Source organism: Stigmatopora argus, chromosome 5 (genome assembly GCF_051989625.1).
Source record: "Stigmatopora argus isolate UIUO_Sarg chromosome 5, RoL_Sarg_1.0, whole genome shotgun sequence".
NCBI lineage: Eukaryota > Metazoa > Chordata > Actinopteri > Syngnathiformes > Syngnathidae > Stigmatopora > Stigmatopora argus.
In genome coordinates this window covers 7,464,426-7,489,450 of record NC_135391.1, presented here as the reverse complement: position 1 = coordinate 7,489,450, position 25,025 = coordinate 7,464,426, and the positions used below count along the sequence as shown (strand labels likewise).

The 25,025-nt window shown below is 38.2% G+C and overlaps 5 protein-coding genes across 9 annotated transcripts in view; 2 read left to right on the top strand and 3 right to left on the bottom strand.

The window, feature by feature from the left end:
* Positions 1-50: 50 nt before the first annotated feature.
* oclnb (occludin b) lies at positions 51-5,561 on the bottom strand. The gene is made up of 9 exons (XM_077599888.1): positions 5,464-5,561; positions 4,248-4,324; positions 3,160-3,880; positions 2,555-2,713; positions 1,727-1,842; positions 1,208-1,306; positions 961-1,132; positions 611-652; positions 51-521 (listed from the first exon to the last, which is right to left on the bottom strand). The coding sequence occupies exons 2-9, from the start codon at positions 4,298-4,300 to the stop codon at positions 423-425; spliced, it is 1,461 nt and encodes a 486-aa protein (XP_077456014.1). The 5' UTR covers positions 4,301-4,324; positions 5,464-5,561; the 3' UTR covers positions 51-422.
* Positions 5,535-10,334, top strand: gtf2h2 (general transcription factor IIH, polypeptide 2). Of its 4 annotated transcripts, none has more exons than XM_077599889.1 (15): positions 5,535-5,627; positions 6,974-7,043; positions 7,123-7,200; positions 7,295-7,331; positions 7,583-7,669; positions 7,755-7,805; positions 8,075-8,129; positions 8,229-8,334; positions 8,426-8,516; positions 8,665-8,863; positions 9,019-9,082; positions 9,270-9,370; positions 9,496-9,598; positions 9,866-9,905; positions 10,156-10,334. In XM_077599889.1, exons 1-15 carry the CDS (start codon positions 5,609-5,611, stop codon positions 10,264-10,266), a joined length of 1,212 nt encoding a protein of 403 aa, XP_077456015.1. In that variant the 5' UTR covers positions 5,535-5,608; the 3' UTR covers positions 10,267-10,334. The 4 variants fall into 4 exon arrangements, with proteins under 4 accessions (XP_077456015.1, XP_077456017.1, XP_077456016.1 ...); XM_077599891.1 differs by having other exon boundaries at positions 5,562-5,632; XM_077599890.1 differs by lacking the exon at positions 5,535-5,627 and adding an exon at positions 6,301-6,576.
* Positions 10,335-10,868: 534 nt separating this feature from the next.
* On the top strand, positions 10,869-14,233 carry dhfr (dihydrofolate reductase). 2 transcript variants are annotated; one of them, XM_077599894.1, is made up of 7 exons: positions 10,869-11,036; positions 11,543-11,592; positions 11,753-11,858; positions 11,950-12,073; positions 12,244-12,359; positions 12,899-12,936; positions 13,462-14,233. In XM_077599894.1, exons 1-7 carry the CDS (start codon positions 10,945-10,947, stop codon positions 13,488-13,490), a joined length of 555 nt encoding a protein of 184 aa, XP_077456020.1. In that variant the 5' UTR covers positions 10,869-10,944; the 3' UTR covers positions 13,491-14,233. The 2 variants fall into 2 exon arrangements, with proteins under 2 accessions (XP_077456020.1, XP_077456019.1); XM_077599893.1 differs by lacking the exon at positions 13,462-14,233 and having other exon boundaries at positions 12,899-13,056.
* LOC144073935 (PDZ domain-containing protein 2-like) lies at positions 12,987-16,439 on the bottom strand. Its single transcript, XM_077599886.1, has 6 exons — positions 14,885-16,439; positions 14,495-14,603; positions 14,311-14,412; positions 13,923-14,193; positions 13,645-13,767; positions 12,987-13,555 (listed from the first exon to the last, which is right to left on the bottom strand). Exons 1-6 carry the CDS (start codon positions 16,327-16,329, stop codon positions 13,389-13,391), a joined length of 2,217 nt encoding a protein of 738 aa, XP_077456012.1. The 5' UTR covers positions 16,330-16,439; the 3' UTR covers positions 12,987-13,388.
* pdzd2 (PDZ domain containing 2) overlaps positions 16,397-25,025 on the bottom strand; it is a 23,407-nt gene continuing 14,778 nt past the window's right edge. Inside the window, exons 14-22 of the mRNA XM_077600743.1 lie at positions 24,626-24,743; positions 24,403-24,535; positions 24,089-24,173; positions 23,898-23,971; positions 19,472-19,586; positions 18,483-19,213; positions 18,214-18,358; positions 16,442-17,312; positions 16,397-16,409 (exon numbers count right to left, since the gene is read on the bottom strand). Of these exons, the coding sequence (XP_077456869.1) occupies positions 16,397-16,409; positions 16,442-17,312; positions 18,214-18,358; positions 18,483-19,213; positions 19,472-19,586; positions 23,898-23,971; positions 24,089-24,173; positions 24,403-24,535; positions 24,626-24,743 (2,285 nt within the window). The remainder of the gene's footprint in view (positions 16,410-16,441; positions 17,313-18,213; positions 18,359-18,482; positions 19,214-19,471; positions 19,587-23,897; positions 23,972-24,088; positions 24,174-24,402; positions 24,536-24,625; positions 24,744-25,025) is intronic.

Below are 25,025 nucleotides of genomic sequence, written 5' to 3'. Positions count from 1 at the left end.
GTGCGGTTCAGCATGGTTAAAAATGCCAAAATCATGATAAACACCACAAATTTATTGTCACATTTTATTTCAATGTCTCAAAAAATATATACAATTATTACAAGCAAAAACATGTACAATATAGCCAGTCAATGGTTTTGAAGGAAATCAATGATTGACTTATCACACGTTAAAAAAGTTTAAAAATGTTTTAAAATGTTTTCACTGTTACTTGACACACCATTTATGTACAATAAAAAAAATCATAAGATACAACTCATTGATCTATATTGTCCTTCAGGAATTTAAAAAGTGAGCCCATAAAAGCCACACAAATCCCAGCTACTGCAAGTCTAAAAATGATTTACTTTTGTAAGTCTTAAAAAGGGGGAAATTGGTTGTGAGACAGTGCATAAAATCCTGATATAAAAACAATCCAAGATTTAAGGTCGATGGTCATAGTTGCTGATCATCCTCTTGAGGTGGGATAGCTTGGCCCGGAGATATTTGCACTGCTTCTTGCTGACCTGATAATCACTGGACTGCAATGAAAATGAATGCCCACCCAAAAAAGTTTAAAAATAGGTCATTTCAGTAAAAAAAAAAAAAGCAGACATTTTACATGACTTACCTGCTTAATTTTCTTCAGTTTTGTGTACGCATCCATGGCATCCTGGAAAAAAAAGATGCAAGAAAACAAAATAAATATATTTTAGAGCCTTCCAACATTATTCCTCAACGAGAAGAATTTTAGTCCATTTAAATAGGGATTGTTGAATTTTGATTTATCTTTTCAAGGCAAACGGGATGCAATTCTGGGAGCGTATGAGTCTGTTGACTTAGTCAAACTTGAGTGTGATCTATTCAATTATACCAAGAGTCTGAGCCCAATTTAATTGGATGGCAGGAAAAATCGATTATACTTCCCAAATCTATGAGAAAATGTGAGTGCGCACACAAAATTAGCACCATGTCACTTACCAGATATTGTGGACTGCCTTCTGGATGCTTGTCCAGTTCTTGATCCACATCAGCAAGGGTCTTGTTGATGTTGTCCAGCTCCACTTGAATTCTCTTGTACTCACTGTAATCTCGCTCAAACTCTTGTTTGTAGGCCAGACGTTCCTCCTCGTCAATAATGGAAGGATACAATCTACAGAAGTGAGGGGGAAAAATGTGAACAAAAAAAAAATACCAGGCAAATCAAAATATCATACGTTCTACTTACTTGCTGAAATTCTCCTCAAAATCGTCCCCTAAATCTCCCCCAGCATCGTAATCATTCAAACCCCTAAGGCCATCCACTGAGCCGGAAATATCAGAATTCCTGCAAACAAGATTCAGATATTTGGTGTTAGATTTGGGTCCAAGTCTGAATAAAGATTTAGGAAATAATTCTAGCACATGACATTTAAATTGATGTCAAATCTTGCCATTTTTTCTCTTTTTAAGTCATCGATTTAGTTGGTAAATGTGTAAAACATTTGAGGATTCACCTTTTGTGACTTGTAAAATACTACGCAGAAAATTAGAATATCCTGAAAGGCTTGTTTTAACAAGGTGACAATCTTAATGAGCAAAGTTACAACAAGGAACTGCTTGAGATATTTAAATTTCCGTGTAGTGGCTCAACAAAATGAGTTGTTTTCATCTTTTGTCAAAAAATAATCAACTTTCTATTCTAATTTTTCAGATAGCAATATATATTACTTTGTTTTTAATTTGCTAATTAGGAGGCATGTCTTACCCTGGCAGGTAAAGAGGCTTGTCGCGCTCCATATGATCGATGTAGTCTGGAGGTGCCCCAACTTGATCATTATAGTCATTCATCAATGTTTCTGGTTCACCTGATACATTTTTTACCTGTAAAAAGAGATCATGTAACACTTTACTTGTTTATAGTCGAGCATTTTTTTCCTCCAACAATGCTGGAAGAGCCGTTCGACAAGTCAAACTTGTTCCGGTACTTTTTGTATGCCGGAATACGACTACGTAAACAGGAATCTAATGATGGCCTTAACAGAAACGCAAATGTCAGCTCTGTCAGCTCTCTAGTTTTTGCTTTAGAAGGGAAACGAAGCGAGTAGAATAACTAAGTGTGGACCTGACTTAAGTCAATAACAATGTGCAGTGTGAGTTTTGGATCTACAACCTACTTCTACTTTATACTCGGTGTTAAAATCTCCAAGTTGACCACACCCAGAAACTATTGATGAAATTCTTCTCGTGTCACACATAGCGATGTGTGTGTGGACCTCCAAATATGACATAAATACAAATGGAAACAAAACAACCAATCATTAGTTCAAGGCAGAAAAAAAAGATAGTCAAATGCGTTTATCAACAACCAAGTTTAAAATAACAAGGCCATCGTAGTTCATTTGAACTTGGTATTTTAATAAAGAATTCCTGCTTGCTCTCTGGAAATTAATTGGCGGCAAGTTAGGTAAGGGGGAAAAAAAGCATAAAGAAATGTTCATCTATTCTTATGAAGCATTTTTGGAGCCAAATCTAACAACTTTTTCTATCTACTATTCTGGCCATTTTGCCTCAAAATTCAATCTCATGTACTCACCCACTCTCCAATGCTGTGGCTGTCTTTGACAATTTTCACCTCCTCCCATAGAATTCGGTCTCTGCCCCAGCGCCTAATGCTGGCGCGTGTTTTAACAGCAAACACCAGAAGAATGATGAGGGCTACGAACACCAGGAAGCCCAAAACGATTGCGATAGCCTGCAGAAACCCAAAAATCAATTGTCACTCTTCAACCAATTTCTTCCCACAGACCAAAAATTTGCATCTTAGATGACATTCATTCTTTGTATATTTCAGACGATTGTCCTTTATTTTCCCAGAAAATGTTCCCAAATCTTAAACAGTAGTGCTGCCTTGGGTATTAACGTTTTAGACTTAAACTTTTGGCAGAAATAACAAAAAAGTATACAATGAGCTACCAAAAGGTTTGATGTTTTTAAATCTATACTGTCATTTTCGGACTAAACTGCAATTTACCAATCCAATTAAAACCCCGCGGCTCATATGAACAAACGGTTTTCCTATTAATTTGGAATTATAGTCCAATTAGTGCTGACTAAAGGGAAAAGTTAATAATCTCACAGAAAAAGGAATAGTATAGATAGCCCAATGTTGAGTCAATTCCAATAATGTTTACATCTCACCTCTTGGGGCTCCACCACGCAGTAATGGTACAGGTATTGGTTGAGAAAGATCCCTTGGGCCTGGTTTTGATTTTGATACTGGGCACACAGCTGGCGAATCTGATTGGAGTAAATGGACCCCGTGGACTGGGCGGTGGGGTTTACGGCCACCAGGTACACAATGGTGGCAATGATCATCAAAAATGCCAAGATGGCGCAGATGATGATGGTTGCTAGGTAGAACTTTGACGAATGCGCCGCCTTTTGTCTTGACACAACCAATATAAAAATGACTAGCACGGCTATGAAGGTGATGGCGGCGATGGCGATGATGAAGGCCTTTCCAGCCTTAGGATCCATTTGCGTGCCCCCTCCGTAGCCATTGTAGCCACCTCCAGACCCTCCACCAAAACCTCCACCGATGCCCCCGTACGAGCCGCCGCCGTAGGAGCCTCCGAAGGCGCCGCCGCCGCCGCCGCCGTACGATCCGCCGAACGAACCGCCGGCGCCTGGAAGCAAGCCACTCCCGCCAAGACCGATGGCGTTCATGTCGTAGTCCCAGGCGAGCGTTGAGGCCACACAGGCAAACACGGCCACGCACATGATGATGATGATAATGCAAAGTATCTTCATCACACCCGGTGGCGAAGTCCAGCGATAGAAGTGGAGCATTTTGTCTCCGGAGCGGTAGGAATATGCCGGATTGGACATGAATTCGCCATGTCTGTGTCTGCTGCTATGGCTGCAAGATAACAAATGGAAACTTTGATTCCAATTTGGTTTGACGTGGCATGCAATGTACATTTGATTTCATCATTCTGAGGGAATAATAGTTACACATATTTCAGATTCACTGACGCATAACAAGCAATGTCCTTAGCTCAAGTCACTTTATGCCACTAACATATTCCAGAAGAGCAATCAAAAATCTCCCAAGCTATTGACATAAAATAGAAATTCTCTGCTCCTGATGGGCTAACAAAGACAGCATTTCCAAAATGGCCAAACACAACTTTTTAGATAACCGTTTAAAGTATTTCAATGAATGAATTGTCAACATTTCTAGAATAAAGTATAATGGAACTGGTTCCTCTTGATAGCATACTCACTGTTTGCTGCCATTCGGCTGGTATGGTGGGTTGCTGCTTTTATCGCCTCGCATAGTGAAGTCCACTTAGAATGTATTCTACAACAGGATAAGACGTTCACTTAAAAAAGAAAAAAATCTTTGACCTTGATAATGTTTTGTCTAGTTGTCGGCAATCTAGCTGAAGACCATTCACTTAATCCTGTAGCTATTCTCTAAATGTCCATTTTGTCAAAGATGTATCCTTCATTTATTGGCCATCAATGAAAAGTAGGCTAAATGGACATTTAAGGAAATCAGCTTGTTGCGTGCAACGTAATTGACATTTTTTCTAAATCAGACTTTTTTTAAACAATGATTAAAATGTTTGCCGATTTCTGGACATGGTTTGAAGTATGGTCAATTAATTCATTTGTCCATTTTTGGCACTTTTAATTTACAATTATTTTCTGCTTTTAAATTACGGGATGAATTCACTCATTGTTGCTTAACGTTTGCCACATACAGTAATTTGTCATAAATTGACAGTTTCACTCAACTTAAAATATTTTAATTGGAAAAAAATCCCAGCAATATTTCTCTCCTTAGTTTGTTGGTTCAATCAAAATCTTTTCAGCATACGACAATCCGGTCTGCTGTACTTTGGTCACACTTTGTCTGTCTTTACACTTATCACTATATTTTCTATCCAAGAAACCTTCATTCATGAACACATTTTTGAACTATTTTTTTTTTTCTATCAATGATTCCCCGATCTTATTCTAATTAAGAATAAACTGCTTTTTAATTCCAAAATGGCCATTTCAAAACAGATGTGAAATATAGCTGTACTATTTCAAATTTGGCAGACATTAAAATTCGTCATCTGCCTCTCAAATCCCATCAGATTGAAACAATGATAAATAACATTTCCAAATTTACAATCCCCCACAATTTTGTCATAAATGATCATCTGGTTATTTTCAAGGGCAGAAATTTCTTTGTCTGAGAAGACAAAACAGGAAGCAAAAACACAGGCACAGCAACAACTCAATGAATAACAAGCATTTGGGAAGAAGCCACCAAATCACAAGTTTCAATGTTGTTCAAACGAATTAAGCAATTGAATTAATTGAATATTCAACAAAACAATGTTAACAATGTGCAGCTGACACCATCATAATTATTATTTTTGCAACTCGAGTCTTTCTTAGGGCGTAAAATTTGAAAATGATGAAAAACATCATGAGGAAACTTACCTTTGGAAGCTCTAGAAATGATTGATCACAATGACGTTGGGAAAGATGATTCTTGTAGTGCACCTGGAAGAAAATCGGGTTTCAAGGTGTGCTCATCACAGAAGCCCCGCCTTAATGCTACCTGACAAACCTGTTCTGCTACTAGATGCCTGATCAACACATCAGTAAGGTGCTTTCGGTTGTGACGTGAAACAAAAACATTTTTTGTAGGAAAAATTCCTATTGTGTTTTGCTTTCGACCGACTGCATTATATACCAACAAAACAAGTACCGATAACAGTTTTGACAAGTTTACCATGAATACATTTATGAATGAATGTATAAATTATTAATATAAAAAGATCAATGTTGCTTTTTTTTCTACTGAAATAGGAGCAATCTTTGTTGCGTAATTGACATGTTTTTCTGTTGTTGTTGTTGTAAAGGTGCGAAAAGAGGTAAACATGAAAAAAACCCTCAAAATTTGGCATGCAGGCTTCCTCTAGTGGTGCACAAATGAATTATCCAAGTATACATTGCGTTTAATATAATTTTCCCTTGTTTTTGTTTGCTTTCCTCGTTGGACTTTCTTACATAAAACTGGACATTTTTCTTTTGTCTGTACTGTTTACTGCTCATAATTGTTTTCCTTTTTTCCACTTATGGCAGGCCTATTTTTTAATTTCGTGATCTTCCTAATTTTAGTTTTGCACGAAATTACAAAAGGAATCCCAGTATTTGAATTTATTCATATAAAATCTGTGATCATTTACTAAAAATCCAATTAAGTATTGCGACGCAAGATGGCCGCCAGTCTCTTACACTGCCGACTCCACATTTAGACATCTACCTTGACATATATGATATCAATGATAGCCTAGTTAGCCCTAGTGCACTCATGCATCAGTCATTAGAGTGGTAGTTGGAGAAAACGATATTTTGGGAATGTATTTTGGTGTGCAAAACCACTTGGATTCTATTTAAATAGTTTTTGAGCGGATTAATATTCCCCTTGGAGGCGCCCCGAAATGTTTCCTTTTGGTCAGAATCATGTTTTGCAGATAACGTTTTGACACGGAATATAAAAGAGAGGCACTCGTTGTTCAATAAAACCTCCAACAAATAGCTTGACAGGTAAATTATTGCAGATTTTATGGTCTTATTGCTTTGTTGGTAAGTTCAATTTTGTCTATCCTCACCCAAAAAAACTTGATCTGTGTTATACATAGTTATTTATACGTATGTATGAATTTCAGAAATAAGTTCGTCCACTCAGGTGAATCAAATAAAAAAATACTGCATTTGGATATGTTTTTGAATTTTCATAGTGCCCATGCTAATTATATTTGTTCAATGAACCAGCATTGAAAATAGATTTTCTGTGTAGTTTTTGGAACGACCAAAAATGGTGTATACAATAGTCTGGGTCAAGGATAAGATATTAGACCTCTTGGTGTATAATTATTCAATATCAAGGATGTTACTGGTTTCTCATTGCCAACTCTTTGTTTTTTTTGTTTTTTGTTTTTAGAAATATCAGTCATCATGGATGAAGAACCAGAGAGAACTAAACGCTGGGAAGGTGGCTATGAAAGGACATGGTAAGGTTTTACAGTAGAAGAAAAGTCTTGAATTGCAGCAAATTTGGAGGTTCATTTTTGTTTTGTTTTTCATTGTCAGGGAAATTTTGAAGGAGGATGAATCAGGATCACTCAAAGCCACTGTGGAAGAAATTCTGTTCCAGTCCAAAAGAGACAGGTGTGCTTCTGACTTGAGAACATATTATGGTCATTGAAAAAGTTCCATATCAACTCTATAAACTATTTACACATCGTCATTTCTCCATTCCCAGGATAGTAAAAAGCACTGGCCAAATTAGACTTGGAATGGTGAGTTGATGGATTTCCTTAGTCTATTTGTGTTTTTACTATTCTTCATGAATGGAAATCTTTTATTGGTCCTCCATTTTTTCCCTGTTATTCATTTTGGTTACCATTTTAGTTGGTTTAAAGAGCATGATGAATAATTTTAAAATGATTTTTACTCTATCCGTTTTTACTGCTTAATCACGGGTGCTTATTTTTGTGGTGGCTAAATTCATTTTAAGATTAAAATACCCATCCTTTTTTGTACAAAGTAGATGCGGCATCTTTTTGTGGTGATTGACTCTTCTAGAAGTATGGAGGATCAAGACTTAAAACCAAACCGTCTTACTGCAACTCTTAAGGTTTGCACATTATAAAAGTTACGTTTTCTTAATACATGTATCGACAATTACTTAATTAAATGAGTGTCTTTTTTTCTTGCTTCAGCTTATGGAGGCTTTTATTGACGAATATTTTGATCAGAATCCTATTAGCCAGGTGAGTGGTAAAAATTACAGCCCCAATAAAGGGTATACTTTTACATATAGAATTTCAGATGCAACTGTTATACGTTGAAAGGCATCAAACGTTTGCTGGAAAACGCAAAAAACGCGAAAAACGGGGGAATACTGTGAAAAATATTTTTGCAGTAATCCCCCATTTTTCGCGGTGTACCGTAAAAAGTGAAAAACGGGGGAATAAGGTATGTCCGGAAACGGCTTCAATTCCTGAATGAATCACCAATAAGTGTGTTGTGTCATTTCCAGGTTGGAATAATTATGACAAAAAATAAAAGAGCAGAGAAGCTCACTGACTTATCAGGTAATGCATGTGTGCATCAGAACATGTGTCATTTCTTTTTTCAATACTCATTTGTCAGTTCAAATCCATTTATTTGGATTGTGCACTTAATTTTAACAGGGAACCCCAAAAAGCACATGACCGCTATAAGGAAAGCAGTAGACACCGTTTGTCTCGGAGAACCATCCTTATACAATTCCCTGAACTTGGCGTTACAGACACTGAAGTAGGTTGTGTTTGTTTTTATGGCTTTGAAATGTTTTCCTGCGATCTAATGAGAATTTTGCACTTTAAAAAAATACTATGATTGCGTGAAGACACATGCCTGGACACACAAGCCGGGAGATTTTGATTATCCTAAGCAGCCTTACCACGTGTGACCCAGCCAACATCTATGAGATGATCCAGGTGATACCACAATTCACACTTTTAACTCTGCATCAAAAGGCCCTCGTTTTTGTGGACTTGTGGACCACTTTACACTTTTTTTTCTAGCAATTAACCTATAAATCCATGCCTGACAGGTTATAACTTATTTATTCATTGCCATTGTCAGACCATGAAGTCATTGAAGGTGAGGGTGTCTGTGATCGGCCTGTCAGCGGAAGTTCGGGTGTGCACCATGTTGACCCGGGAAACTGGCGGGACATACCACGTCATCCTGGATGAGAGCCATTTCAAAGAGCTTCTCCTGACGCTGCACGTGAAACCTCCCCCAGCCAACGCCTCATCCGAATGCTCATTAATACGTATGGGTACGTAGCACACTGATGTTTATGCTTATCAGTCTTGTATTCTACATTCTAATCACAAAGCGTTAATATTTCAATGCGAGGTGGGAAGTTATGTTACGTGACAATGATCTGGATGTCTTTTTTTTTATTCATATTTTTTTAATTCTTTCCACCAGGGTTTCCCCAGCATACCTTTGCCTCCCTGACAGACCAAAATGCCAAACCTGCTTTCAGCATGGCGTAAGTAACATTTTTATCTCCATTAACTCCGTTATTTGGAAAATTGAGACCGGAATCATGATAGATTCAGTTTTAAAACGCTGCTCCTGGTAAAAAGTAAACTGATAGAAATGGCAAAAGTTGCAAGTAGTGTTGTTAATGAACATTTTAAGCAGAACTGATCTTAAGTCTGTTGTTTGTCTTGAAGTTTATTAGATAGTACTGATGCAGGGCTTTCTCTGGGAGGATACTTTTGTCCGCAGTGCCATGGTAACTACACAGAGCTTCCAGTGGAATGTAAAGTCTGTGGTAAGTATGGCTGGAGCACAATTTAAAAAATGAAACAATCATATTATTAGTGTTTTCACAATGCTTCAAATATGTTCTGGCTTTAAAATGTCCAATGTCTCATGTCATGTTATTTTGTCACCAAGGTTTAACTCTTGTGTCGGCACCACATCTCGCCAGATCCTTTCACCACCTCTTCCCCTTACACGCCTTCACTGAAATGCCAGTAGGAGACCGCCCAGATAAAAGGTAAGTTACTAAAGGCTAGCTCTAAAATAATTATACCATGTTGAATACATGGAAATAACAATAATTTCAGACAAAATTGCACAATTGGAAATTTGTTCCGCATTGTATAAATGAGGAAATGCTGACTTCAAGCTCTTTCCGTCAGCATTTTTGGATGGGGCACTTTTTTGTTGTTGTCATTTTTCAATGCCCTCCACTCTATGTAAAATTTTGGAAACATACAATAATGTTCCAAAGAATTTAACATTTTGCTCTTGTCAATTTCAGGTTCTGTGATTCTTGTCAAGGAGAATTAAAAGATAAAACAGTAAGTGTGGCTGATGTATTTTAATGTTAGCTTGGTATTCCTACAGTTGTAATGAGCCTTTACGGGGAGAATGGCATAATTGAAATTTCATTATACTTGCTCAGTCACAAATTCTCCCTAAGTAGCTCTGTCAGGAAAAAAGTAGTAAATGACCCTTTAGGATGCTTAATTCAATGACTTTTATACATGTTTCTTACTATCCACTAGTTGTTTCAAATGACTTTACCTTGGTATATTTCTCTTTTTCTAGATATTCACCTGCTCATCCTGTAAAAATGTATTTTGTGTGGAGTGTGATCACTTCATTCACGACTCTCTCCACTGCTGCCCTGGTTGTGTTCACAGTCAACGCACCCCTTAAATTCCCACATCACCATTTTTTTTTTTTTTTTACAAACTAATTAAATGAATCAAACTTGTGAAAAGGTATTAAGTGGGTCATTGAGTCACACAGATCCATAACTATTAAAATTGTGTAACAAATACATTTTATGGTGCGACGAGTAAAAATACGAAATTGCAAAGCAAGTTCTGAAGAACAAGATTAGGGAAAAAAGGGTAGGAAAAGTTCCTCAAAAAGTTTGGACACTACAATGTAACTAAAAGTGTTGGGCCACCCATTAATTTGTTGATTAAAATAATAAATGCTAGATGTGCAATTCAACCGTGTGCCATTGTGAACGAGTGTCGTCACTCGTCGGCCTTTTTGGGTCGGGGCCATTTGATGACAAAAACTTCTAAAGGCTCATATTTATATATATAAACAGTAATTCATCTGTGATTAAGTAACTTTAATGCGGTCCCTACTTAAATGTATAGTTTTGTTTTATCATTTAGCCTGAATCACCCACCCCAAGAATTCAAATTTAAAGTTAGCAGGGAAATCTTCCGTACCAAGATGGCCGCCCGTTCTTTACGCCGACATCTCCCCCTAAGACAGCTAGCCTTTTCTGTATATGACATTAAAAAAAATGCACGTCCTGTGGAAAACCGGAAAAGGAAACTGAAAGTCCGGCCTGTCGCCCAAAAGGGTGAAAGAATGGCGCGCATCTTGAACGGTATCGTTGCAATGTGTCCCAATTTGGGAATAGGCAAGGACGGAAATCTCCCATGGCACCCTACAAGACTCAAGTAAGTTGCAATACTTTCTCATTTTGTTCAATTAAAATGGTTTACTATAAACTAGAGAGAGTGAAAAACGTGGATCCTGCAATTTGCAGATACTGCACTGTGTATAATACACATCAACACTAGATATAGTGTAGGCTATATATTTATATTACAATATATAAAATTACTCCTGTGGTTCTAGTGTGGTCAGTGCAACATTGCCCGATTTACTGCCATTCGATAAACATCAAATTCATTTGAACTTGAATGGCCAGGATGAAATGATCATGTTTCTGTGCCATTGACGGCAATAGACGTCCAATCATTTCACTGGGATGTTCTGGCAGCGATCGTCTTTTGCCATAAATGACAGCTAATAACTTAGTTTATGACAAACCGTTTGGGATGTTTCAACACTCGTGAAGTTGTTTTTTTCTGCTTTCTTAGTTTCAGTGCTGACAGATGAAAAAAAACATTAAATTTTGGTTTGTTTGTTGCTGTCCTCCAATGTTTTCCCCCTTTTCTAGTGAAGAATTCAAATACTTCCGGAAAATGACGGCCACGGCATCTGTGGAAGGTAATGTTTAAGTTTCATTGGAGATAGAGAAAAAGTTGCATCATATGTCTGGAGTGTTTTATAACCCTATATCATGCCATAATTTTCAATCCATTCCTGAATGGCACCCATTGCTCTTTTGAAGTTTTGTTGTCATGATGCGATTTGTTGTCTTCTGCAGGTAGGCAGAATGTGGTGATCATGGGCAGGAAGACATGGTTTTCCATCCCAGAAAAAAACAGACCTTTAAATAACAGGATCAATATCGTACTAAGTCGACAACTCAAGTAAGGTCCTCCCTCCATTCTTCTCACATATTCACCCATCATTATGATGTTGTATTTCTCCGTTTTAACAATAATCTTGCTTTGCCTACAGAGATCCTCCTCAAGGAGCTCAGCACTTGGCTCCTGATTTTTGCTCAGCTCTCAGGCTGATTAACACGGAGCTTTCGGAGCGGGCCGATCAGGTCTGGGTTATAGGAGGTAGCTCACTCTACAAGGTAAAACTCAATTGTTGTTGTTGTTATTAAATGAAAACTGATCAAAAAATATCCTAGGCACTCCGCTGCACTAGTGCCGGTTTCAAGAAATGCCACATTTAAATGCTCATGTTGGTAAAAGGTTGTCTTGTTCCCTTTTGTTCACACTGGCTTGATGTTAATATTTGTAGGAGCTGATGGAGAGCCAAGGCATCAGAAGGTTATTTGTCACACAAGTTCTAAAACAGTTTCCATGTGATACATTCTTCCCTGAACTCAGCACAGACGACTACAATCTGCTGCCTAGGTGAGTTTATCTTAGTTCTTGTAAAAGATGGTGTTAGGAAGCAGTGGTAGCAGTAGTTCAGTTGTTAATGAGAAAAAGCCTCCTGTTTTGGTCTAAAAAGGCTCAGTCAGTTATAAGTCCAAAGGTTTACAGTTATATAATTTTTCTGGACTTTGACATCCATGTTTTGTTCAGTCAAAAATGCGCAAGTGTAAATTGCCTTCTGCATTGGTTTAAAAATATTGCTAGTTAAATAAAAAGATAACATTTTATAAAGCAAGCAGAATTTCTAATTGTTATTAAGCTTTACAACATGTTTTTAAGTTGTCAAAACAATCTTTACATGTTTTATTTAAAACCACTGTATAACGCTGTGTATAACAAAACATGTTTGTTCCAAAATAGTTGCACAGTGTGTATAACAAAACATGTTTGTTCCAAAATAGTTGAACTGAATTTGTGACACTGAAGTTAGGTTTTGCTAATATGCAAGTCTTATTTCATAGTAAATGCCCATTTGGAATGAATTAAATCATTCAGTGAACTTTTATATCTTCTAGCTTTCCTGGTGTCCCTCAGGGTCTGCAAGAGGAAAATGGTATCCAATACAAATTTGAAGTTTATGAGAGCATTGTCCATTGATGTCAATACATTCAAGAAACATTCAAAATGAAATGTTCTGTACTATATTTTGCCATAAACAATATATTTTAAATGACATCCTGTCTGCAATTGTTCCATTTGCAAGTAGTGTTGTCTTGATATCTTAAATTTGAGGGCTAGATGCACTGTTAAAAAAACTCAAGCTTTTTAAAATCAACATTTTATTGGCAAATCACATTTCTTAGATATATTACAAGTTGTAAACATGCTGCTCTCACCAACATTGGTGGTGGGATGACAGTATCTTGTAAAATCACGCAATAATACTGAGCTGTTAAAAAATGACTAGTAAGACTTGGATTCACGCCATTATCTTTACTACTTTGTTTTTTTGCACTTTGATTTCTGTCTTAAAAGTGGTTTGAAATCAGTTTTTCCTTCAAAGAATTAGAGCCGGTCTCCAAGCTTGCGAATGACAAGGTGATTGGGCCCTTCATTAGTTTCTTTAATGATTTTCCAGGCATCATGATGCATGAGACCTTCCAGTGAGAATCCATTTATTGACAAGACCTCATCACCAACTTCTAGTACCCCAGATAGATCAGCAGTGCCTCCTGTTGTAGAGGGACATAGCAATTTAGTGCAAACCTGTATTCCTTAATTATTTTTTTTTAATTAAAAACAAAAGTAAAAACCATTTTACCTTTAAAAATGCGTTTTACAGTAAGGGGCTTATCTCCAGTACTTGAGGATTTCCCCCCATCCAGGCTGAACCCAAGTCCAGCACTTGTCTTGTGAAGCTCAACTTTTAAAGCCCCACTTGGACCTAAATTTTCAGATCAGACATGTTTCTTTAAAGGGTTAATGCCACACCACCTGGATTCATCCTGATACAAAATTTTAGCTGTTTGGCTACGTTATGTCACAGAATATCAAAACATGTTACCATTGTTTCATTTTTATCAACATTTTTTTTTTTACCTGTACTTTTCTGCAAAGACATCTTGGTGGCAGATAACCTCATTTGTGGCTGGCCGGTTGAATCAAGCTTTTCAAGTGGATTCTTTTCACTGACCATGTGTCTGCAAATAACTACCGAGGCTTGCATGGATGGTTTAGCTTGATGGAGGCAAGACACGGCCTCTCCGTGGGTTTTACCATCCAGACGTGTGCCATTTATAGAAACAATTCTATCACCTCTCAGAATTGTGCCCTCTAGGCCGGCTGCTCCTTTACTGAAGACGCGATGAACCTGGTAATGCAGAGATATTGACATTCAAACCCTTAGTCAAACTCGTTTTTTTTTTTAGAAAAATGACTGACAAATGTTCCAAATAATTTTTGAAAATAAAAAGGCAAACCCCCTTACGGTGATTGTCTTCTGCTCCAGGTCACTTCCACCAGCAATACTAAAACCAAGTCCTGAACCTTCCTCTTTGTGAAGGACCACAAGCTGAGCCTGACCGTTAGCCTGTAGAAATTGGTCAGACAAAAACTCAAGAGTATTATAACTGTGCAATTCATGTTAGGAATCATAGGCTTTTATGTGATACCTCTATGAAATTGTTTGTTTCCATGAGTAGAGTAGGAGTGTTTGTTGTAGCCGTCTGAAGTGCTTGCAACTTTGACTGACTCATAGGAGGACTGTTTAGATCTTTTAACCTGAACACAATACAGAGGATTGATTTATTTTTTCATAGGCCAACCGATTGTGCAATGGTTTTTCTGCCTGACTTCTGTGTGGGCATTCTGGGTGTGATTCCCACTTGGTGTCAGTGTGATTGTGAGTGTGAGGGTTGTCTGTTTTATTGTGCCCTGCAATTGGCTGGCAACCAATCCCGGGCATCCCCTGCCTGTTACCTGTGGTTGCCTGGGATAGGCTCCACCTACTACCACAGTTCTAACTAGTGGATGTAGTAACAACACTTAAGTTAATTCCTTGCCTGATACTCCAAGAGGGCTCCGACTGTTGACATTGTTTAAGGATGGTTTTCTCAGTTGTTTCTTCAGTGGATCCGATGTTTCTTTGCTTTCTTTTTGTCATCTCCACTTTTGTTTGGAGTGGAGGCGATGAAGAAGAGCACACAGTTTCTGGGGTTGCGGAAGCGATGGTCTCCTCAGGTTCATCGGTTGAACCATCTCTTCTGGTCAGCAAATCACACGTGAATAGTTTCCCCAATTCAGGCATGCTGAGAGCTCTGGCTTGCCGCAACTGGTTTCGGAAAAGTCTGGCGTTTTTTCGACGTACCACTGGCGGGGTCTCGGGCGCAACATCGGGAATGTTTTGTACTTCAGAGACGAGGCTGTTCTTAGCACATGGAGGATCAAGATTTTTCAACGCGACACTTGACTGCGATCTCGGTGACGAGTAGGATGCGGTAGACAATAAAGTGTCTTCAAAGGAGCTAAAACGGTGGTGTTGTACTCTCTCGTCAGAACATTTTATCAAGCCCATGTAGCCCGCAATCCTTTGGTTCAGTGAGGCCCTGTATGCTGAAGCGTAGGAGTGAATGTCACTACCTTTAGACAAAGGCTTGTCGAGGAGAGCCAGATTTTCAAAGGACTTAATCTTGTGTTGGACAGAGAAGGGATTGTAGTCAACCGAAAAGGGAGGGTCTGCGACAAAGCTTCGCCTTAGTATTGTCTTTTTGTACAGTTTGGATGTCCTGGACTTTGGGTTTTCAATGGGTTGGGTGTCAGTTGTCGCGTCTTTACGTGGTCTTTTATCAGTTTGATTTGTTGGGCCTACAATGGAGTCACAAGTTGGTAGTACAGGTGTTGATCTGGTTTCTGTGTCTTTTTGAGTTGCTGCAGGATTTTGTACTTCGGCGGTCAGCTTTTTTGCCCGCACAGGTAAAACGCCAGATGAAGAAGACAACTGAACTTCGATAAATGTTCTCTGAGTGGCGGGCGATTGAGACAATGTCTTCGGGTCCGATGTTGTTTTGGTCTCTAAATTGATGTCTTTTTTGTTGGGAACAACTGTTCCAAATATGTCATCTGATAAATCATGCGTAGTCTTTCTTACGCTGAGTGTGGATAAAGTAACACTGTTTTTGTTGAGTGTGTTTTTGATCTTCAAAATGGGAGTCAATGTTTTTCCTGCCGTGAGGTTTGTAGACTGGTTACGGAAGTCATTTTTATTGCCTGACGAAACAACTGAAGTTTCAGATTTGGTATGATTTTGCAATGTTCCTACTCCGGCGTTCTCCTTCTTTATTCTTTGAACCTTTTCTTTAAAGCCATTTTCAGGTGTGATCTGAGTTTCAACTTGAAATTCATCATCATTTGGACCTTGATGCTGATGTTTTGACCATGTGTTGTTGCTGGGGTTTATATTTTGGATACGGTTTGGTCTACACTCCTGACTTTTTTCTTTGTTCATCATAGTATTTGACTGTACTGTAGCTGACGTATAAGTGGTAGGAATGTTTGTATTTCTCCCGGATGTCAATTCAGATGTTTGTGCTTTATCCGAGTTGAGCAAGGCACCATCAGACAACAGGCTATTCCGGATGGTACTGCAATCAAGTGGAGAAAGGCTTCTAGAATTGTTTGCCTCAGAGGAATCTTGACGTTCAACAGAGTCGGGCTCAATGGCGGGATTCTGATACTCAACAGGTGACAATAAATGAGATGGCAGGCTTGGCTTCTCGATGGCTGAGACGCCTGTTGATTGGGAAAGCAATAAGGATTCGTGCTTGATCAAGTCTATAGAACTGAGAAACATATCGGTAGTCTTATGCAGGCTTTTGTTTTGGCTGGCGTGCTGGGACGACAAAGATCTATTAGGTGAGGTTTTGAGGTATACATGTCCGTCGTTAACAGGGTTTTGGTTGTTACAGGAATTAGGCTCAAATGTCTTCCCTTTTGAGGATGGCTCCTGAAAATGTTGACCGACACTGGACAATTTGCCAAGCTTGACATTGTTACATGTCAATTTGTCACTGGAGTTGCTGTCTTGGGGTACATTGGAGTCTTGCTCTTGATACACAGCATTAACTGTTTCAGGGTATAATTCATTCGCAATGGAAGAGTTATTTTGATGAAGTGGGTTCACATGTGCAGGATTCCCCCTTTCGTTTCCTCTATCCACTAAAAAAAAATCTTGTGAATTTGAAACGATTTGAACCAGAGTATGTTTCTCAGGCACATTTTCTTGGGGCGTGCTGCTGCAGGTGGAATGGAGAATAATTTCAGATATAATATCATCAATGTTGGTGACTGGAGTTGGACTTTCATTGTTTATGTGGGGGTTGTGTTCGGATTCAACTATCTTGGCATGTAATAGTTCCGGATTGTCTGGGTTGAGTTCGGTGTCTTTGTCACTGCTCCCGGAGAAATCCGTTATTGTGGAGAGCCCATCTACAGCTTCAAAACAAATGATAGTTTTGTCAATGTAAAGGAAAATGGAGTGTTTTATACATGTTTCACATGGATGCATTTGCTGCCAGCAGAACCTACTCTATTATAAATTAAGAAGTCAACTACACTAGTTAAAAAAACAATGCAAGAAGTTTGAAAAGGTGTTTGCAAGATACATTTCTCTTGAAACTATGGTTTTGTCAATCATTTTGCAGTGTGATGACTGTTTTTCTCCCTAATGGGTTTGTCCTATTATTAAGATACATTTTTTGAGGGATCAAAAGCATGCCAAGGGTTCACAGTCAGAACAAATTTGTTTGTTTTTTGTCCATTATGTATTTGATACCAATTGGGGCCAATTTTTATTCATTACTCGAAAATTGAGCAAAACTAAAGATCAGGCTTAGCATTGAGCAAACACATTTTCAACTCTGTTTTTTGTTAACATGCAGGGAGTTAAGCTACAGGAAAAAGCTAGCATTGATTACTAATCGCAAACAATACAACGTAGCATAGTCACCATGGATAGATAGCCAGATGCATGAAGGCTGTTTTGGGGAGGTGAGCGAGCATGACTTAAACCTAAATCTTAGGTCATCATGTAAGGGAAGACATGGGTACAGGGTTTACTGAAAAAGCCTTATCAATAAATGCATTTTGAAAAGCACAAGCGGGTAGTTAGATTTTGTTTTAATACTGGTGGAACAAAGAAAACATTGCATTAAAAAGGGTAATGAGGAAGGAACGAAAGAAACTATTGTTTTGTTGTTGTTTTTCTTCCACATCAAAACTCATTAAAGTGAATGTAAGGGTAATTAAATTAAAGGGTGATTTTAAAATCATATTACGTTAGTGCTTAAATGATTATGGGATGCCGTTTATGGATGTTGGTGTACTCGGGCCTTACCTGAAACAGGCTTCGTAACTTCCAAAGACATTGTTGTTGGAAGGTTATGCATGAGTTCACATAATTCCTGGTAGCTACAGGAGCTCACCCGTTTTTCAGCAATAGTTACAATCTCATCACCCGGACACAATACTCCATTTGATTCCTGTAAGCAGAACATCAATAGTCACAACACCACAAAGCCTTTCTTAGGTCAACAGCATCATTTTCAGCCTATGTTTCGGGTCTTTTTTTTTTTTAATTTGACTTACAATTAAATCAGAACTTACTCTTTCTGCTGCACCCCCAGGCTTTAACCCATTGATGACAACTTTCAGAGGGGATGATATTATCTCCAAGTCCAGGCCAAAAGATTCATCCTTCTTTCTTGTCAGAGTCACATTGTGAACTGTACAAACACCAAACCCCTCAATTTCAGCTCCCTTTGGATAGTGGCAATCATCCAACAGGACACTTGACGTCATTGAGTTTTTTGCACTTGGTGAAGGCCCATTAGCGCTGTTGTTTTGCTCCTCTGTGAAATCTGCAGCTTCAGGACATGACACGCTTTTAACCAGCGTCGATGCTTTCTCTCCCGTCTCGGGGGGATGCTGAAACGTGTTGCGGTCATCTATTTCTGCTACTTTCTGCTTAGAGGGGCAACGGATTGGCATAAAGGGAGACTCTGGACCTGGTAGTTTATAGGTATTTGTATAGCCTTCTTTGCTACCGCTATATAGCGGTGTTGTCGCATCGTTGCAGACGCGGGTCTGCCTCTCGCCCCAGAAGTGACTGTTGTCGTCGCCATCCAGGGATAACGCTGCAACGCCTGTTGATGAATCCTCCTCTTTTCCGATCTTATCCTCATGAATGACTCCTCGCTGATGGAGAAGTGGGCTTCGCGCCGAGTTGCGATCAGACACAACAGTGGGCAAGTTGACTGCGTTCTTCGACTGACTGGATAGAGGACAGTTCTTGTCTTTCAATGCATTGTACACGGTGTCACATTCTACATCAGCTCCTGAAAATAAGAAACAGCGCCATGTTAAAACAGATCTTAGTATAAAGTTACCGTAAAACCTCTATTTGAACGGCACCTCTAATTGAATGGCACTATGGAAAAAGTTTGAAAAATAGAACGGCATGCCGTTGAAATAGAGGTTTTACGGTAATATATATATATTAAATAAATAAAACAACATATACACTGATTATTGTTGCTGTTTATTCCTGTTACCCGGAAACTGTGAGGCTACATCGTTAATAGGGATGTTAGTACCTTGATGGTGGGCCTCATCTGCAGTCGAGCCCACTGATTTGGCCAAGTACGATTGGCTGGAAACATCCGATGAGAAGTACTGTGATAACTCTTTCTCTGAACTCAGTGAGCCCTGCTGATTAGGAAATAAGAGAATTAAAATGAACAATTCTCAACAATAATGCAGGAATAAATTATATTAGTAATCATAGAAAAAAATGTGCATCATTGTGAATAAAATTCATTTTTTTCTCCGACAAATTTGACAGTGTGCCTTATAATACAGTATGCATTCCTGTATGTAGAAATTCTGGTTCTCTACTGAACTCAAAACTATTTTGGTAAGGCATAACCGTATTATACTGCTCCAGTAAAGTGCTCAAGATACATTTATTATTCATAAGGATCACAAATAATTAAAACAATTAGGAAGTTAAAAGATAAAGAAGACATAACGAATGCAGTCCATCAATGCCATAATGAACTTTATAATTATAGCTGCACCTTGTGTGTTGAAATAAACCCATTCATTAATGGTGCCCCTTATAATATGGTGTTGGCATGCTGTGGTCCAAAAAATACAGAATTTTTCTGCCATTCCTATGGATACTATATAGTAAGGCTTTTTTCTTAAAAAAATCGACATAGTATAGTAAGGCTAAGAAAGTCGGAGAATAAATCTGACTTCTGATTCTTCTCCTAGTTATTGCTGTGGTCCAGTGGCAAAAATATTGGTTCAGAACTTGAGGTGGGAATCAGGAGTGAGTTCAATTCCACTCTTTGCAATTCACAAATTGTTTATTGAGGTAATGAAAAGGATAAATATAACTTCCAATCACTTCATTTCAGAAGTCACTGTGGTCCAGTTGCAACGACAAACAGTCAGAACTTCTGGTGGACTCAAGTTCAAATCAGGAGTGAGTTCAATTCCACTCTTTGCAATTCTCAAATTGTTTATTGAGGTAATGAAAAGGATAGATATAACTTCCAATCACCTCATTTCAGAAGTCACTGTGGTCCAGTGGCAAAGACAATGGGTCAGAACTTCAGGTGGACTCAAGTTCAAATCAGGAATGAGTTCAATTCCACTCTTTGCAATTCTCAAATTGTTTATTGCGGTAATGAAGAGGATGAATATGACTTCCAATCACATCATTTCAGAAGTCACTGTGGTCCAGTGGCAAAGACAATGGGTCAAAATTTAAGGTGGACACAAGTTCAAATCAGGAGTGAGTTCAATTCCACTCTTTGCAATTCTCAAATTGTTTATTGAGGTAATGAAAAGGATAGATATAACTTCCAATCACATCATTTCAGAAGTCACTGTGGTCCAGTGGCAAAGACAATGGGTCAAAATTTAAGGTGGACACAAGTTCAAATCAGGAGTGAGTTCAATTCCACTCTTTGCAATTCTCAAATTGTTTATTGAGGTAATGAAAAGGATGAATATGACTTCCAATCACATCATTTCAGAAGTCACTGTGGTCCAGTGGCAAAGACAATGGGTCAAAATTTAAGGTGGACACAAGTTCAAATCAGGAGTGAGTTCAATTCCACTCTTTGCAATTCTGAAATTGTTTATTGAGGTAATGAAGAGGATGAATATGACTTCCAATCACATCATTTCAGCCTTACTACACATGGTCATTCTTTACGTAAACAAGCCTGACCATACAATGTCATTTTTTTACATAAAAAAGCCTTGCTGTATATATATATAACTTCCAATCAAATCATTTCAGTAGTCACTGTGGTCCAGTGGCAAAGACAATGGGTCAGAACTTCAGGTGGACTCAAGTTCAAATCAGGAATGAGTTCAATTCCACTCTTTGCAATTCTCAAATTGTTTATTTGGTAATGAAAAGGATAGATATAACTTCCAATCAAATCAATTCAGAAGTCGCTGTGGTCCAGTGGCAAAGACAATGGGTCAGAACTTCAGGTGGACACAAGTTCAAATCAGGAATGAGTTCAATTCCACTCTTTGCAATTCTCAAATTGTTTATTTGGTAATGAAAAGGATAGATATAACTTCCAATCAAATCATTTCAGAAGTCACTGTGGTCCAGTGGCAAAGACAATGGGTCAGAACTTCAGGTGGACACAAGTTCAAATCAGGAGTGAGTTCAATTCCACTCTTTGCAATTCTCAAATTGTTTATTTGGTAATGAAAAGGATAGATATAACTTCCAATCAAATCATTTCAGAAGTCACTGTGGTCCAGTGGCAAAGACAATGGGTCAGAACTTCAGGTGGACACAAGTTCAAATCAGGAGTGAGTTCAATTCCACTCTTTGCAATTCTCAAATTGTTTATTTGGTAATGAAAAGGATAAATATAACTTCCAATCACATCAATTCAGAAGTCACTGTGGTCCAGTGGCAAAGACAATGGGTCAGAACTTCAGGTGGACTCAAGTTCAAATCAGGAATGAGTTCAATTCCACTCTTTGCAATTCTCAAATTGTTTATTTGGTAATGAAAAGGATAAATATAACTTCCAATCACATCAATTCAGAAGTCACTGTGGTCCAGTGGCAAAGACAATGGGTCAGAACTTCAGGTGGACTCAAGTTCAAATCAGGAATGAGTTCAATTCCACTCTTTGCAATTCTCAAATTGTTTATTTAGGTAATGAAAAGGATAAATATAACTTCCAATCATGTATAGGCGGGCCGCCTCGTGGTGTAGTGGGTAAGTCACCTGCCTGCGACGTGGGTGTCGAGGGTTCACGTCCCGGTGTCGCCAGTCAACGACTGTATGGTGTCGGCAGTCGGCCGAAGGCCGACTGTCGAACACCACCAGGAACCCCCCCCTCCCAACTGTCTTCCGGTCAGCCGAAGGCTGACCGGAAATATTGTTTTGCTGAAAAAAATGACTAAGTCTTTTTTTGAATGAAAAAAGGATTACCCATTTACTGAACTACTAGTGTAGTGATTAGTCAAACGAGAGCGGGATTTGAACCCCATCTCCCACAGTCAAATCCACTAACTTGAGGTCTGTCTGACCCATTGTCTTTGCCACTGGACCACAGTGACTTCTGAAATGAGATGATTGGAAGTTATATTTATCATTTTCATCACCTCAATAAACAATTTGAGATTTGCAAAGAGTGGACTTGAACTCACTCCAGATTTGAACTTGTGTCCAACTTCAATTTCAACCCATTGTTCTTGCCACTGGACCACAGTGTCTTCTGAAATGATGTGATTGGAAGTTATATTTATCCTTTTCATTACCTCAATAAACAAGTTGAGAATTGCAAAGAGTGGAATTGAACTCATTCCTGATTTGAACTTGAGTCCACCTGAAGTTCTGACCCATTGTCTTTGCCACTGGACCACAGTGACTTCTGAAATCATGTGATTGGAAGTTATATCTATCCTTTTCATTACCTCAATAAACAATTTGAGAATTGCAACAAGTGGAATTGAACTCACTCCTGATTCCCACCTCATGTTCTGACTCAATGATTTTGCCAGTGGACCAGAGCAACAACTAGAAGGTGAAGAATCAGAAGTCAGATTTATTCTCCGACTCTCTTAGCCTTACTTGCTATGTCATTTTTTAAAGAAAAAAAGCCTTACTATACTATGTCGTTTTTTAAGAAAAGAAGCCTTACTATACAATATCGTTTTTTAAGAAAAAAAGGCTTCCTCTACTATGTCGTTTTCCAAGAAAAAAAGCCATGCTATACTATGTCGTTTTTTAGGAAAAAAAGCCTTACTATACATGGTTTTTTTTAAACAAAAAAGCCTTACTATACATGGTCATTTTTTAAGAAAAAAGCCTTACTATACATGGTCTTTTTTGTAAATAAAAAGCCTTACTATACTATGTCGTTTTTAAAGACAAAAAAGCCTTACTATACTGTGTCGTTTTTAAAGAAAATAAGCCTTACTATACTATGTCGTCTTTAAAGAAAAAAGCCTATACTATGTTGTTTTTTAAGAAAAAAAGCCTTACAATACTATGTCATTTTTTAAGAAAAAAAGCCTTACAATACTATGTCGTCTTTTAAGAAAAACGCTTTACTGTACATGGTCGTTTTTTTTTAAATAAAAAAGCCTTACTATACATGGTCATTTTTTAATAAAAACCCTTAATATACATGGTCATTTTTAAAGAAAAAAGCCTGACTATATATACATAGTATTTATTTTTTAAACAAATAAAAGCTTTACTTTACATAGACCACTTTTTTTTAAAGAAAAAGCCTTACGATGTCCAGCCATTCAAGTCATTTTGCATGCCAGCTTTACGTTTGTACCAAATCTCAGGGTATTCTTTGCTCAGTTATGAAGCACGTCTAATAAGATGAATAAATATTTGACATTATCGTCGACAAGGAAAGAGAGTGTCGCCAAACTTTCGTCAAAACATATATATATTCTTCCCATTTCCAACCTGAAGCGACAATTCCCACTTGAACTTGTATTGCTACATACCCTACTTGCCGGCTCGAGAAATCTCTTCATGGTCCAGCTTAGAGCAGGTGATCCATCGCCTTTACAGGAAATGCCTGGTAAAAAAAAAAAAAAAGTCAATTTAGACAAGAATATTGCCAAAATGTTTCGTTGGCGCGAGTGAATAACAGAAATAAGAAAGAAGAAACTCGACATATGTTACGGTATCAGACCTTGAGAATGAGATGAATGTCTCTTGTTCATTTTGCCCTTGTGTGTGGATTGAGCTATGAAATGATCCATCTCTTGCTCCGATACCTGAGAAAAGAAGTTGTTTGGAAACATTTCAGACCGAATAACACAATTTATAATTTTGTTTCACTGTCAGTGAGCATTACAAACAAGAGTTCTTTAATGAGTTCTGACTAAAAGACAATGACATAAATGGCTCCACAGTTCCATCTGGCATGTGGCAATTTACAGGTAAAACAGTCAAGTTTTAATTGGGATGGATGAGTTTGTCAATAAAAGAAGAAAGGAGACTTACTTTAGGATTAGGGTGCCGACTGATGATGAGACTGACGGGTCCAGGGCCGCATTCACTGAGAATGGCGTAGGCTTCACTGAGGGCAGCGAAACGAAGACTGACGGAATCCACCTCCAATATCTGATCCCCCCGGCTTAAATGTGAGAAAGCATACGTGTGACATTCAAGTAAGTAACCAGATTTCCCTCTTGATTATTTTGTAAAAGTACACAAATGCCTTTACCTCAACCGGCCATCCATTTTGGCAACAGATCCCAGTGCTAGACTATGGATGTAGATGCCAGGAGCAGAGTTTTCTGGGGTAAGAAAACAAACTCCAATCCCCAGGCCAACACCAGGCTCTAAAAAAAAAAGAATTATTATACGTATATATATATATTTTATAGGTCTCAAAAAGGTACATCCATACTACTTCTATCTTTAGTTCCGTTATCGCTTCATTTTCATATGTGATTCTGATCTTTTGAACACCTTAGCTCATGTCCATTAACATTTCTTATTTAAGTAAAATAGACAATCAAAGAAGAGTTTCTAATCCAACTGATGTTAAGTCGGTACCTGGTGCTTAATATGTTTGTTTCCATCTAATGTTTACAATACATGAAAAACCCAATGGAGAAACC